This window comes from Lepisosteus platostomus, chromosome 25 (genome assembly GCF_059453375.1).
Source record: "Lepisosteus platostomus isolate fLepPlt1 chromosome 25, fLepPlt1.hap1, whole genome shotgun sequence".
Taxonomy (NCBI): domain Eukaryota; kingdom Metazoa; phylum Chordata; class Actinopteri; order Semionotiformes; family Lepisosteidae; genus Lepisosteus; species Lepisosteus platostomus.
In genome coordinates, this window is record NC_142635.1 from 12,802,571 (window position 1) to 12,816,850 (window position 14,280).

A 14,280-nucleotide genomic window follows, 5' to 3' on the forward strand; every position below is an offset into this window, starting at 1 on the left:
TAATCCATACCTGCTTGCTGAGGTCACAGACTTAGTCATTATTTTTGCGTAGTTACTCCTGTGTTGTAATGTCTGCCCTTGCAGAGGCACTCACTTCTGCAAATGCAGAACTGAGTTTTTTCAACATTTCCAGTTTGTCTTTACTTATATGTATGCCAAAACTGATTGTTTCGGTATGTCTGAAGATCTGGCTTGTACTGAAAGTTTAACCCAATTTTATGAAGCTTATATGCTGAAGCTGAGGCTAAATATTGACGCTTAATCATCTTTCACTTTCTGCGCTTCACTGCTTCAGCTACAACAACAAGTAGCGTTTATCAGCGGCATTTATCAGCTGATGATTGACAAGAGTTTCTAAATATTTTATTTTTAAAAATAACAAAGTGTATAGATTGTATAGCCAGCTTTCTTTGCAGACTCAAAATTTCCTCCTGTTAACATGATTTTATCTTTCTCTCTCTCTCTCCTGCTTTCCTTGCCTTTGCCTTCTGCCCACCTGCCCCCCAATGTGCTCATGGGAAGGAGTACGTTACGGTCAGCCAGTTAAAAGAGATCTTTGGGATGCCGAAGGTTGAGCCCTCCCCTACCTCTCCTGTTGCGCCATTCCAGTCCGTAGTCGCTGACCCCGCCTTGTCCTCTCGCGGCCCCTCCCAGGGCCCCGCCCACTCAGTCTCGGCCGAGGTGTGTCCCCGCCCCTTGACCCACCTGTTTCCTAGGAGACCAACATTGTGTTCTTATCTGCATCCGGCTTGTTGCTTTCTCACAGTCCAGGGGAACTCGCAAAGCTTTACCCATCACAGTGCAATTACAGCGTGAGAACAGTGTTACACTTATTCCACAGTGGCTATTAGCGCTTCTAAGGTGTTTAGTCCTCCATTTTCACCCCATCTTGCTTTGCAACATATGAGCTGGGAATGGATGCCTGGTCTAAATTAAAAAAAAAAATTCCATTAGCAGTTATATTAAATTTTTAAAAAGAGGCCTTTTGAATTCCCCCCTCCCCGACCTTCGCAAAGGATCAGTTCATCTGAAATCTCTCGCACAGCAGCCATGCTCAAGTGATTTTTGATGGGGAGGGGGGGGAGGTTACCTTACAAACACACTACTCTGTCGAAGTTCATGTTTGTCCTTCTTGGTGCTCTCTGTGCAGCTTACCTTTGTGGTGTTCCTCTAGGACTGAGTGGCTTTGAGCTGGTTCAGCTGAGGAAAGTTGACGAGTGGGGGGAATTCAGCCACATTCTGTGCTTTGAGAAAAAAAGCAGGTCTGACTAGCAAGCAAATTATCGAGAGAGGCATTTCAGAACTGGAAAAACCATTTAAGAACACTTTAAGAATTGCGTTTTGCTTATGTATTTGCTCTTAGCGCAAGTGAAGAGCTTGCTCTATCTCCCCTCCAGAACCAATTTGTCATTTAGCAAGTGGTTATTTTTGGGTTTTATTTCTTCATTAACATCCTTTTTCCCTCCCCCTCTCCCTCCCCACCTCCTCTCTTCTCTCTTCTCATCTGTACTGTCCGTTCTCACCCCTCTCTTTGTCTCCTCTCCCGCCCACTTGTTGTTTTGGCCACGTCGTGTCTCTCGTTGCGCTAGTACCAGCCCGATGGGAGCAGGCCTCTTAAGCCTGCTCTGGATTTAGAGCAGTGGTACCAAGAGATCATGGCTGCTGGCGGGGACAACGGTCCCTCAGCAAACCAGCTCTGCCCTCCTCCTCTCCCAGCTAAATCTTTCTCAGCTCGCAGGCCAGTGCAGGTAAACTAGTGGGGGCTCCGTCTCTCTCTTATTTAATCTCTCTCTCTTGCTCCTAATCTTTGGCTTATTCTCTCCATCTCTTCCAAAAAGGAGTGTGTTTTGGTCTCTTGCTGGGGGTTTGTTTGCCTACTAACGGGCAGAGCCCTGCTTTTCTCGCTAGCTTTTCTCTGTGCGGTTTTGAAACAGACCCGCGCGTCTGCAGCTCCATGACTTTTCGTTCGTCATGTCCATCTCAGGTTTCCTGTTATTCATCGCGGGTTCTCGCCAGCATTTTCTCAGCGTCTCTCGTCATCGTGTAGCTACGGAAAACAAAATAAGATGCTAGTGTCCTGTACCGTACTGCATCTATGTTTGCTGGACTTTGAAGTCCACGTTTTTTTTTGGTGATCCAGATGTGTTTAGCCTGTTGTAAGTGTGCACTTCAAAGTTAGTATTGGTTTGTAGAAGACTTAGTCTCTGCCAAAACTGGCCATCTGGTCCTGAGCTAACTAGGGCAACTGAAGTAATAGTCTCACTCTCACACCCCAGGTCAAAAACGTGAATGATGAAGGATGGTTTAGGTATATTTTAAATTGAACAATTGGGCAGTTAATGCTTAATAATGTGAATAAAAGCAAGATAGAAAAAAAAGTCCACATCATTTCAGAAACATTTGAGCTCATGATGTACTGTAGGAAACACTGTGTGTCCCCCTGCGCTACACAACCTCATTATTAAATTGTTTGTAGGGATGTCTGAGGAGATGAGGAGTAAAGAGTGCTCGACATTTCAAGGGAAACGATGGCTGTTTGACTCTGTAGACTTTTGTTTTATTCTATGTGGGATCCTAAGATCTAACCCTAACCCTCTGCAATAAGATTGATCTCTAAACTCAAACACAGCGGATGTAATTGCTGTCCAGGTAAACTGATTTATAGATGTAATCGAAATAATTTCATTAACCCTGGAATTGAAATGGAAATGCCATTTTATTGTATGGTTTTTATTGATTGTTTACAAATAGTTCAATTAAGCATCTGTACATTTGGTATCCCATGAAAATGTTTTTTTCCCTGTTTCTGGTATAATCATTCGTTTCTGAGACAAGTGAAGCTGGTGTTTCAGTTTAAAGTACAATAAAACCCCCGTCTCTGTACAGCAGGGAATTGAGAACCCATGGGATCTGAGATCCATAGGGTTAAGAACTACCAGATTGAAAATCCAGACTTGCATGCATCCCAAAAGTTGCTCAGTTCAGCTCGATGATGGCTTCTGACTTGTGTGCTGTGCTGGCAGGTTTATCGCTCCAAACTGGACAGTGAGAACAGCCAGGTGGTGCCACGCTCCGTGACCGGGACTGGATCCTCAACACAGTACAGTGCAGCCACACTGGGCCGCAACACACCAGCCAAGGTAACCCCTGATCATGCCACAAGACTCCCATGAGCAAGCTTAGTCTGAGAGCAGCACTGTCACAACACTGTCTGAACCCATCTGAGTTTTCTAAAAGTGCTAGCTTAAAATAAAAGGCAAAATATTGGAGGTAATTACTTAAGCAGCTGTGGTCAAATATTTGAAGCCAGAATACTCATCTGCAACATATACATGTAACGTGCACATTTTCTTAAGGTCAGTGTTTTTCAGCAGCAAAATATTTTCCTGTTTGACCTACACTTATGTGCATGCATTATCTTAGCAGTTATTCTTTTCAAATGAGGGATGTCGAATGACTTTGTAGTATAACTTGCTGACATTCTGAGCACATTTAAAAGTGGGGAGAGCCGACGGACTTCTGGTAACATCTTCTCTCCTGTTTTATTCTTGATTCTGAACAGAGCCCCCTGCTGGTCCCCAACAGTACAGGCAGTCTGCCCAGGAACCTGGCTGCAACCTTGCAGGACATTGAGACTAAGAGGCAGCTGGCATTGCAGCAGAAAGGTAGCCCCTTGGAACTCAGTGCTACAGCTATCGAGACAAAGCCCTGGACCTGTTGCTTTCTGATGAGCCCCACTTCAGACACAGGCGATCTCAGTTCATGGCTTAACCCACCCTGTCTTGCTCACATGATGGTTGTGCATCAGGTTGACACGATTAATCAGGGTTTGGAAATCACAAAAAGCCTCTAAAACAATTTGCAGTGGGATGTCCCTTCTATTCTGTTTGCTTTTTTTGTGGGACTATTTGAAAGCACTTTAGTGTCAGAACAAGGTTCTATTTCTTTAAAACCCTGTGAAACACCCTAAGATGAGGGTCTGCTCTGTAGCGTCCTTGGTTTTGGAATTGACTTGTACTCATGGAGGCCCAAAACATTCTCACTTCCTCACTTCTTTCGTTCCAACTGCTGTCGTTCTGTCTCTCTCTCACTGTGCTTATCACCTTTCCTCTCTTCACCGCCTCACAGAGCCCCTGCCCACCACAGCAGAGTCTCCCCAAAGCAACGACACCCCCGCAGGTAGACCCAGAGCCTGGGAGCGGGCTTTTTGTTTTTTTGGGCTGGCCTGCGTGCTTTCAAAACATCGACAGCGTTAACATGGAAACTTGTAAAAACAACTGTCTGCCTTCCTCCTGTTGGAATTCTCCACTTGCCTTCCATTTTCCTGCTGACAAACCGAACCTTCGCTCTTACAAAAAACAAGCAGGTCACTGGAGGGTGATGGGAAATTTGTACGATATTCTGTCAAGCGGTTCTCTTTTTGTTTGGGCTTCCCTTATTTAGACCTAACGGGATTCTGGGGGCTTTGGCTAGGGTTGAAGGGCACACCCTGTTATTCTGCTCTGGGTACTCACTGAACGAGACAGCTCATACACATCTGTGACTGTTCCTTGCGTGCATGTTGGTGTGATAATATAGTAGACTGGCTGATTTCATATGGAGCATTTAGAGATCACGTTAGAGTTCATTTCTGCAGCATGTGTGTGCGTTAGCTTTCATATTAGTGATTTTGAAGGTGCTCACTCTAATGTTGTATGCCTTACTTGATCTCTTCACTTGTAAAGAAAAGCACAGTTTATGGGCTAGTGGGCCTGGCTTTCAGGAATGCCTTAACATCAGGCCTTTTGACTCAGGGCATGGGTTTTTGTATTCACTGACTCCGCGTGTTAACTGCACTTATGAAACTTTGCCATGGCGAATTGGTTGGCGTTTGTGCGGTTTTCCCTTGCTTCCATTATTCAGCTGGAATCGTGCCTCCAAGCCTCTTTGTGCCTCACCGTGTTTTTGCTGTGATTTCACTCTGCTTTGCTACAGTTTAGCTTGGAATACCATGGCAACATTTCATAAGAGCGGCGCCGCAGACTCCAGATGTTTGTGTGTTAGTGCTAACATTCCCCGGACTGGTCTCATCCGCCCCAGGTCAGCAGGTGATTGAGGAACAGCGGAGGCGCCTGGCGGAGCTGAAGCAGAAGGCTGCAGTGGAGGCGCAGTGCCAGTGGGAGGCGCTGCACGGCTCACAGACCCAGCTCAATGCCCCCTTCGCCTCTGGCGGTGGGCCGCCGCTGGTTCACCATTCCATCCTGCACCACCACCCCCCGCCGGCCGGCGAGCGGCCGTACGACACGCTGAGCCTGGAGAGTTCGGACAGCATGGACACCAGCATCTCAACCGGGAACAATTCAGCCTGCTCGCCTGACAACATGTCCAGGTCCGTTCCGGGTTGGTCATCCTCCTACTAGGTGGTTCAACGGCTAAAGTAAGGTGCTTTCTGGTCCGAGATCCAGTAGCTCGGCACTGACAAGTATTTTAACCATCTTGTGCTACTTTGAATTATTATGCATCCATTGTGACATTTTAGGCGCTGTCTGTATAGCGCCTGTTGTTCATGGATCGCTGCATGAAGTCATTTTCTCTACGTCTGCATTGTTGTGAGCTGAGCTGCGCTGCGTCTGATGGTTTTGGATGCACAGTGCAGTGATGGTTGAGTTCGTTATACTAGTGCTGCTGGCGACTGTGTCCGTTTTTACTGGGGAGGGCGGCGAGAGGAGGAGATCGCCTCTCATCCCTGTTCTCCCCCCCCCCCCATTCTGCCCTGCAGTGCCAGCGGAATGGATGCCTTGAAGATCGAAGAAATGGAGAAGATGCTGAAGGAAGCGCAGCTGGAGAAAGCCAGGCTCATCGAGAGTCGAGTAAGCCGTCGCCGCAAGTTTTAGGTCCTTAAACTTATGTAGCGCTTATCTGGACACCCCACTCAGAGCGCTATACAATTAATGAGGACTCCCCTCCATCACCACGAATGTGTAACCCCCAACTGGATGATGTGACAGCAGCCAAAGAACGCTCAACACACACCAGCTCCCAGTGGGGAGGAGAGCAGAGTGAAGCCAGTTCATAGACGGGGATTATTAGGAGGCCATGATTGATAAGGGCCAATGGGAAATTTGGCCAGGACACTGGGGTTACACTCCTACTCTTCTCGAGAAATGCCCTGGGATTCTTAATGACCACAGAGAGTCAGGACCTCGGCTTCACATCTCATACGAAGGACGGCGCCTTTTTACAGTAGCGTCCTCGTCACTGTACTGGGGCATTAGGACCCACACAGACCGAGGGGTGAGCGCCCCCTGCTGGCCCCACTAACACCTCTTCCAGCAGCCATCTTAGCTTTCCCAGGAGGTCTGAGCTTCAGCAGGCGGCAGGGTGATGTAGTTGCTGGTTGATGACCGTCCGCTTTGTGGAGTGGCTCAGGAGGTTCCGCCAGAGGGACAAGAGTGACAGTGAGCGCCTCCCCTCTCCCCCGACCCCCCCAGGAACGCGAGACCCAGGCCCGTAAGCAGATGCTGGAGGAGGAGCGCCGGCGGCGGGAGGAGGCCGAGAAGCGGCTGCAGGACGAGACGGTGCACAGACAGCAGCTGGTGGAGAAGGAGGTGAAGATGAGAGAGAAGCACTTCTCGCAGGTCAGTGGGCCGCAGACAGGGGGCGCTGCAGTCGCAGCACCCTTTCTGGAAGGCCAAAAATAACCTCGGTGAGGCCATATTGAGGAGATCGGTTTTCCATCACCTTCCTGAAAGTTTACACCGGTGTCTTCCCCATAACTTGCTTGGCAAAATGATTCATGTCCTTCTAATTTTAAAGTTTTCCATGGACAAAATGAAATGTTGCTCTTCCATCTTGTAAAGCTAGGAGTTAATTTCAAAATGACATTTTTAAGTTTTGCTGATGCGCAACTGCAGGATCTCTTTTAGTTGCGTTGCCTCAGATAGTACAAAGTCAAAAAATACAGAATCTATCAAACTGAGATCCCCTGATATTTATAGCACTCTTTGCGATGGAGGGAAAAACAGACATCAAGTCATTGTGACGATTAAGAGATTTCTGAACAAAAAACTGTAGATTTAGATCTGTGCTGGAACCGTGCTCATTGATCTTGGGTTTACATCACATTGCGGTTTTGTTCAGCTATCAGAAATCCAGATCATCCTGTCTGTACAATCACCTCAAAGAAGTCACAGGTTCTATGTAGAAGCTACGCTACAGCAACAACTTTCTGCAGCAATCCTTTAGGGAATTGTTTTGCAAAGCCAAATTGGATTTCCACCTGTTTTGCTTCTTTCCCTGCTTTTCATTGATATTTGCTTTTGTTACCTTTTATTGACCTAGAACAGAAATGGGTAAAAGAAAGAACAAATCAACATGAAACACAAGACAGCCTATCAGACATCTTAATTCTCCTTGAAAAAGTTACAAAACATGCTGATGAATGGCCACATATAAACAGGTCTTGATACAAAGCAGACGGCAGTCTTCCCAAGTCCGTTGTCCACGTCATGAGGGTTTTTGCTGGTCGGTGCTTCTCTGAGCCCGCTTCTCTCCGCAGGCCCGGCCCATGACTCGCTATCTGCCCATCCGCAAGGAGGAGTTTGACCTGCGCTCGCACATCGAGTCCTCGGGCCACAACGTGGAGACCTGTTATCACGTCATTCTCACCGAGAAGATGTGCAAAGGCTACCTGGTCAAAATGGGAGGCAAGATCAAGTCCTGGAAGAAGCGCTGGTTCGTCTTCGACCGCCTCAAGAGGACTTTCTCCTACTACGTAGGTAAGGGCACAACGAAACCTTAAGGTGGGGGGTGACTGCGATGCTTCACACCTAAAATCCACACTGTGTCGTGATAAATTCATAATATTCAACTCCGTATATTCCTCTTTGAGCGTCAATGTTTTTCCCCCCCTAATGGCAGTCTTTCAATCTTAATTGACTTTGCCAAGTGGTTGATGAAGATTTCTTTTAAAGCTTTGAAGCGAGAGTGAATCCACCTCCTTCTCCCCCCAGACAAACATGAGACGAAGCTGAAGGGGGTCATCTATTTCCAGGCCATTGAGGAAGTTTACTACGATCACCTGCGCAGTGCATCAAAGGTAAGATGGCCGCGTGGCTTTTATTTTGACAGACCTTGAAAGCAAAAGTTAGAACTCGGGCTCAGAGGAGTTCAACACCGTCAGCCGTAACATATTTTCATTGGATTCACTTTCAGTGTCAGGTGTAACCTGTAAAATGCCTCAAAGCTGTTTGAAAATATATTATAACCCATTCCATATTTTTATATTTTAAACACAACATATTCAGTTTCTCAGTTTTAACTGTTATTATAATCACTGTTTGATAAAACACTTTTGTTTTGCATTTTGCTTTGTTCATTTCTGTTGATGTGGGGGGTCTCTCTCATTGCTGTGATTTCTTTCTATTTTTCTTTATCTCCTCATTCAATCCTTTTGACCGCCTGGCCTCCAAGAAAGGATTTTTCAACCTGAATTTGGCCAATGTATGTATCGCTCTGTGTGAATGGATGCTGTAGGGCCAGCCAGCCTTCGGCAATTTTTTATTAAGCATTTTCTCCAGTGCAGCGCTCTGTACTTTGAAGCGATTTTAAAGTTGGCTATTACACAGGAAGAATGAAACCAAACCCAGACAGCAGCACAACATCTGCTGTCGGGCTTTTTTCTTCTTCATCTGGCGGTGGGATGTCACTGTTGTTTTCTTAATGACCATCATGGACAGGGGCTGCACTGGTGCTGCTTAGAAACTGTGGTCTTGTGCAGAGTAGATAACCATGTCCTTGTCCAGTGTGTCTTACCTGTTATATTTACTGCTGTTAAAAGCAGATATCCCTTGACTGAAAGAGGGAGGTACCTTGAGGCGAATAGACATTGCAAGTGGGTTTTTTCGTTACTTAAACCAGACAATCATACAAGTAGTTCAGGCTCCCGACTCCTAACTGGAAGCTTGTGGGTGTAAATCCCAGGTAGAAACTGCTGTTCAGATACCCAACTGAGTAAATGGATCAAATGTAGGAGCCAAATCAGATCACTTAATCGGAGCGTGGGCTTCAAAATCTGTTGGGTTTGATCCCTGGTGGTCACGAAGCAGGGACCTGGGAGCCCTGGTTCCCCTCTCCTCCACACTCAGGATTAAGCTTGGGTTGCATAGATACAAACTATACTCTTAAGATACCCGTACGAGAAAAAAAGGACATGAGCTGTGGTTCAGCTGATCTCGGCGCTGCAGTGACCTAGTGGCTTGCTCAGATAAGGCCAAAGCAGGAAGAAGGGAGAGGATATGCCCCAGAGGTGAGACCTCTTATGCTTTGGAATAAGAATCCAGAGTCTGGTTCAGATAAAGGAACAACCCACTGGTATTGGATAGCGTTCCCCTGAAAGACAACTGTGAGGGGAGAGCGTCCTAGTGGATTTCCCCTTGAAAATAGACCTTGTGTTTCCTCTGTTGTTTCCAAGCTCTCCGCTGGCTTTTTAAGCACAGCACGACACGGCATTCCTCCTCCTGAAACCCTTGTTTTTATTGCAACGTGATTTCCGTCACTGGGGGAAGTTTTTTGGCTCTTTCAGGCCTGTTCCTGTCAAGCGTTTTGAAAACATGTGCGAGGCCATCCAAACCATACTCTACCCACGGGGCCGTCTCAAGGGGGGGGTGGGGGGGTGGGGTAGTGGTGGCGGCAGGGAGCAGCGATCGGGTGATGAAATAGCTCCCTTACGGGCCTGCGCAACGACGAATCGCCGTGGTTGCCAGCGCTATCGGTACCTTCAGGCGTCTCGATGCGAGCACCCTTGTCGTCGAGATCTCGCCACCCGAGTCCGTTCCGCCTTCGCTCCCGGGTTTTTACGACCAACCTTTCCAAGGACCCATTAAGTGCCACCTTTGCATCCTCCCTCTTCTGCTTCCTTGTTCTTTTCTCGCCCCCACTGGAGTCTTTTCGAAATGTGGCCCTGTCCCTTGCTCGTGCTCGCCACCGGCTCAGGCTGGTTTAGCTCCGCCGCCATCACTTTTAGCTTGTAGCATATGGAGTGCGGGACACGCCGCCTTCAGTTTTGAATAAAGCACCTGCTTTCCCACCCACTTTAGATTTCACCTTGAGTTAAAATCAGTTTTGGGCATCGCTTTATTAAAATATGTAAACATGTATGTATATTTTTATGCGTGTGTGAAGCTGGACTGGAATTTGGGGGTGGGGGGGTTGGTCTGGCCGGTACTTGGAATCCCCCCAAAGCGTGGGGCCACCCCCTTCACTGCCCCCTTGAGACGGCCCCGTCTACCATACCGTAGTCTCCTGCCTGCGACTCAGCATTCACGACATTCAGACCCCGAGAGAGACACTGCTGCTCTGTGATTCTCTAACCTGTTTCCCTTGGCAGATCGCCGAGCTGCTCCCACCTCCGTTTCGGAGAGAGGTGTGTCTGAATTGGCCCCGTTTTCAGTGCCTGACGAGCGCGATGCTCGAGAGTGCTCGTTCGGGAGCGCTGAGCGAGGGACTCTTGGAGGTGGCGAGGCCTTTCCAGTTTGTGTTTTCCATGCTTTCCAAAGAGGATACTGCTTGGGCTTGTTGTGGAATTCTGTCATTTGTGGCTCTACATTTTTCTTTTCGGTCCCGACTGCAGGTTTTTGAGGCGACCCCCCCCAGTCCTAGCACAACTGCTAGTTCGATTACCCATCAGTTGTGTGAGGTTTTACGTTGCTAATCAAATCTGCATCATTTGACGTAATACTTTGGAGAGATTTGTGTTCACATCCCTCTGAGGGGCTTAAAATGCAAGAGCATGGTTTTTTTGGTGGGGGAGAGTTGTGTGTTTTATTGTGTTTTTACAAGTGAGCTCGTGGTTGCCTTGGGTCTGGAAGTTGCTGTGGTTCAGACTGAACAGAAATGGCTCTGAAGGCCGCACTGCCTGAATGCGAAGAGTGATTGATCGGTTGGCACGCAGAGTGTGCACAGAGCCCCGTTTTTCATTTCCCAGGGCTTGCTGGGCTAAATAACTAAACATGTTGGGCAGTGGGAGTCTTACTCTAGCCTGTCAGTGGTCTCTGTATTGCATTCACAGAGCATTTCTAAAACTGCATGACCTAGAACAACGAGAATGTGACCTTTTAGTTTAGATGCTTTGAACATCTTTATCTTCAAAAGACAAGGACGCATTTGGAAATCTATCCCTGGTGAGGCATTGTGAATGTGGTGCATCTTTGGTTGCAGCTGGGTTACAGTTGTATGCTCTGTCATTTGCCTTATTCATGTTCTTTCCTATGATGTGCTCTCAATTTCAGAGCCCGAACCCCTCGCTCACATTCTGCGTCAAGACCCACGACAGACTCTACTACATGGTCGCTCCGTCTCCAGAGGCCATGAGAATCTGGATGGACGTCATAGTAACGGGAGCGGAGGGCTACACGCAGTTCATGAACTGAAAAGGAGAGCAGGGAAAACCAGAACTAACCGGTGTGAACCAATCTGAACTCATTCGAGCCCAATAATGGTTTCTGTTTCAGCAGGGAGATGCGTGATTGAGACCGCTGATTCAAAGCCTGGCTCCCAGCCTCAAAATAACTTGACCTTCTTGTCAATATATCCTTTTTAATTTTTTTTTTTAACAAATATCTTTTCACACAATGAAATATTTTAGACACTTTTTTTGTACAACCCCACCTTCCCTTGGTCTTTTTCTACCTACTTGCCAGAACTGACAGGGAGAAGGAGTTACATAAGCTGGAGAAACGCTCAAAAACTCAACTTTAGGCCTCGCAGCTCAAAGCTAGGCCTCAAGTGTTATTGCCAACAAGAGAGCTTCTGTTTGATTACGGAACAGTCTCTCACAAAACAAGGACCTACTCTGAGGAACCATGGTGTCATTTTTGTATGTCAAAGTTTGTTTCTGAATCATTGAAACTTCTGTTTTTTTCTTACACTACAAATATGGGAAATAGCCAAATGGGATGGTGTTCAGCTAGGTAATAGTCATATGGAACTGAAACAAAAGAAAGTGACCCATTGCCAAATTTAAACTTGTGCATTTTAAACTACCTTACAAACATTTCAATCTCTTTTTTGTATAAAAGCCAACTGTTTTTACGGATTACGAGGAGGGGAGAAAAAACGACCTTCCCGTGTGTTTGAAAACAGGATAAAAACCATCCACCAAAGCAGACACAAGCTCAGGAACGCGTCGCATAATTTTTTCTCGCGTGTCCGTGGAGAAGGACTCCCAGTTTGCTCATCGGAGATCACTGTGTCAGTCCGTGAACGCCGCCAAGGTAAAAATACTCGGTGCATAAGCGCGCATGCACACACATCCCAAAAAGGTCAGTGCGCCGAGCTGTGATCGCAAGACAGGGACTTTATTCCCAAACTGGAAAAGGCAGCCTTCCCTTCACTGCCAACCAGGAAAGCAGCAGAGGAGTGGATCAAGATGGGGATTTAAAATAAAAAGGAACCAAACTGGACCCTTTGTCAGGGCAGAGAGAATTCTGCTGACCTCTTGGACATCTGTGCCTTGATATTCATGACTCCAGGGATTAAGGACTCTTTAACACTTGTGGAAAGCTTGCTGGAATTACTACACGTGTATTAAAATCCTTTCTTTTAAATCTGTTTTGTTTTTTAAATAGTATTGTTAGTCTGCCGACGACTTTGAACAGAGAACGTCATGGGCTTGGCTGAAGACGTCCTGACTGCTATCAGTGCGGCAATTTGAATGTGGCTGAACAGAGCCATGCTTCTACGGCATGTGGGGTTCACCATTTACAGAACTGGGGCCACAAATCACAGGCCGAGAGGCTCTTTTAAGGGCAGCTATTCCAACCACAACTCGCCCCAAAACACTACAAGAAATGCACCAGCATTCTTTATTCTGTACAGCACTTTTACATCAAAATGCTGAATTTTAGCTTTTTTTATGTCCTGAGAGCCCGAGCATCCTCTGTTCAAACAATATGGGGGAACTATGACTGCTTTTTCTTTAATGTAAAAGCCAATGAGTATTTTAGTTGACATTTTAGTTAAAGATGGGTCTCCACCGCCCTGGCAGATCTGCAACCAACTCAAGTTAAAATGAGTCCTGTCAGCATAAAGACTGGTTATACGCAATCATTTAAATGCATTACACCTCTGCCTCCTGTTTCCTAAACATGCTAAGAAACTGAAAATATATTTCATAGCATTTGGGGATTTTGATTTCAGTTATTGCAAACTCAATTGTTAGCCAACTTTGCTAACACTGTATCCTAGGAGTTGCAGTTCTCAAGCTTTGAAAACACATCTTAGGTTCATAAATGCAGGACAGAGTATGTATATGTACAGTATACACACAGTACATATGTATATATATAATATATATGCACACACCTGCTGTTAAAGAAGGCCTTGTTAAGCATTGTGGGATGGTCTGATCTGTATTTAATCTCTCTTATTTAAGATGTAAATGCCCATGATGCATTGCCAGAAGTATTTATTTGGATTATTTTGGTATCGTTTTGGTGTTGTAGCTTTGTACCACACTTGCAGGGTTTCCAATGGCAGAGTTTACTGCTCCTCACTTTCCAGCCAGTGCAGCTGCAGTGCCCAAGCTTGTACTGCAGGGGGAGACACTGTCTCACTCCCCTCCCCCCCCCCAACACCGCTCCTCACATCCGCCACATCCTGGGCCACATCACATTGATGGTACCTACTCTGCTACATGCAGTGCTGTCATGTATGGATAACATGGAGTTTAATCAGGTCTATTAAAAAAATTACAAAAGGCTTGTTTGTTCTCTTTGTGAACTTCATTTACAACTCATCCGACCACAGATTGTCTCTTTATTGCATTATTCTCCCAATTGAAGGTTTTCTTCCCTCCTGCCCAGCCCTTGTGTGAAGGATTAGTCATTAAAGCACAACCCAGCAAAGAATGTGCAAAGTTAGTGTTCAGAAACTAGGAAAGAGCACGGTAAGGAAAATCTCTAGACCTGGAGAAAATGAATCCTTTTACCCTGCTGTAAAACAAAACACCTTGAAAAAAGGTTTTTTTTCCTAGAGCACAACCTTTCTTGTAATCCCGCAGGCCCTTGGGTCTGTCAAACTGCCATATCATCTGAATATTTATTCCACCTGAACTTTTAATTTTCAATTAATCTGCTTGTATCCTAAACTGTTCCTACACTCAGTCCTTCAGGGACATTCCCACCAGCTCACAGATTTTTAGCTAGCGTATCCTTAACCCAGGCAGCATACTGGTGCAGTGCCAAGTAGTTTTGTTGTTTACTAAGTGGTACATTTTCCCCCTGATTACCTGATCTGACTGAT

At 46.3% G+C, this 14,280-nt stretch overlaps 1 protein-coding gene across 24 annotated transcripts in view; it reads left to right on the plus strand.

The window, feature by feature from the left end:
• LOC148641124 (pleckstrin homology-like domain family B member 1) overlaps positions 1-11,586 on the plus strand; it is a 105,323-nt gene extending 93,737 nt beyond the window's left edge. For 14 of the 24 annotated variants that reach the window (XM_088619184.1, XM_088619183.1, XM_088619175.1 and 11 more), the window contains 13 exons: positions 523-681; positions 1,590-1,748; positions 3,024-3,140; positions 3,563-3,665; positions 4,129-4,179; positions 5,080-5,368; positions 5,759-5,849; positions 6,471-6,617; positions 7,538-7,757; positions 7,992-8,077; positions 8,452-8,481; positions 10,367-10,492; positions 11,268-11,586. In XM_088619184.1, the coding sequence (XP_088475310.1) occupies positions 523-681; positions 1,590-1,748; positions 3,024-3,140; positions 3,563-3,665; positions 4,129-4,179; positions 5,080-5,368; positions 5,759-5,849; positions 6,471-6,617; positions 7,538-7,757; positions 7,992-8,077; positions 8,452-8,481; positions 10,367-10,492; positions 11,268-11,408 (1,719 nt within the window). In that variant the 3' untranslated portion in view covers positions 11,409-11,586. The remainder of the gene's footprint in view (positions 1-522; positions 682-1,589; positions 1,749-3,023; positions 3,141-3,562; positions 3,666-4,128; positions 4,180-5,079; positions 5,369-5,758; positions 5,850-6,470; positions 6,618-7,537; positions 7,758-7,991; positions 8,078-8,451; positions 8,482-10,366; positions 10,493-11,267) is intronic. The other 10 variants (XM_088619187.1, XM_088619199.1, XM_088619178.1 and 7 more) reach the window with 9 other exon arrangements.
• The last annotated feature ends 2,694 nt before the right edge of the window (positions 11,587-14,280 follow it).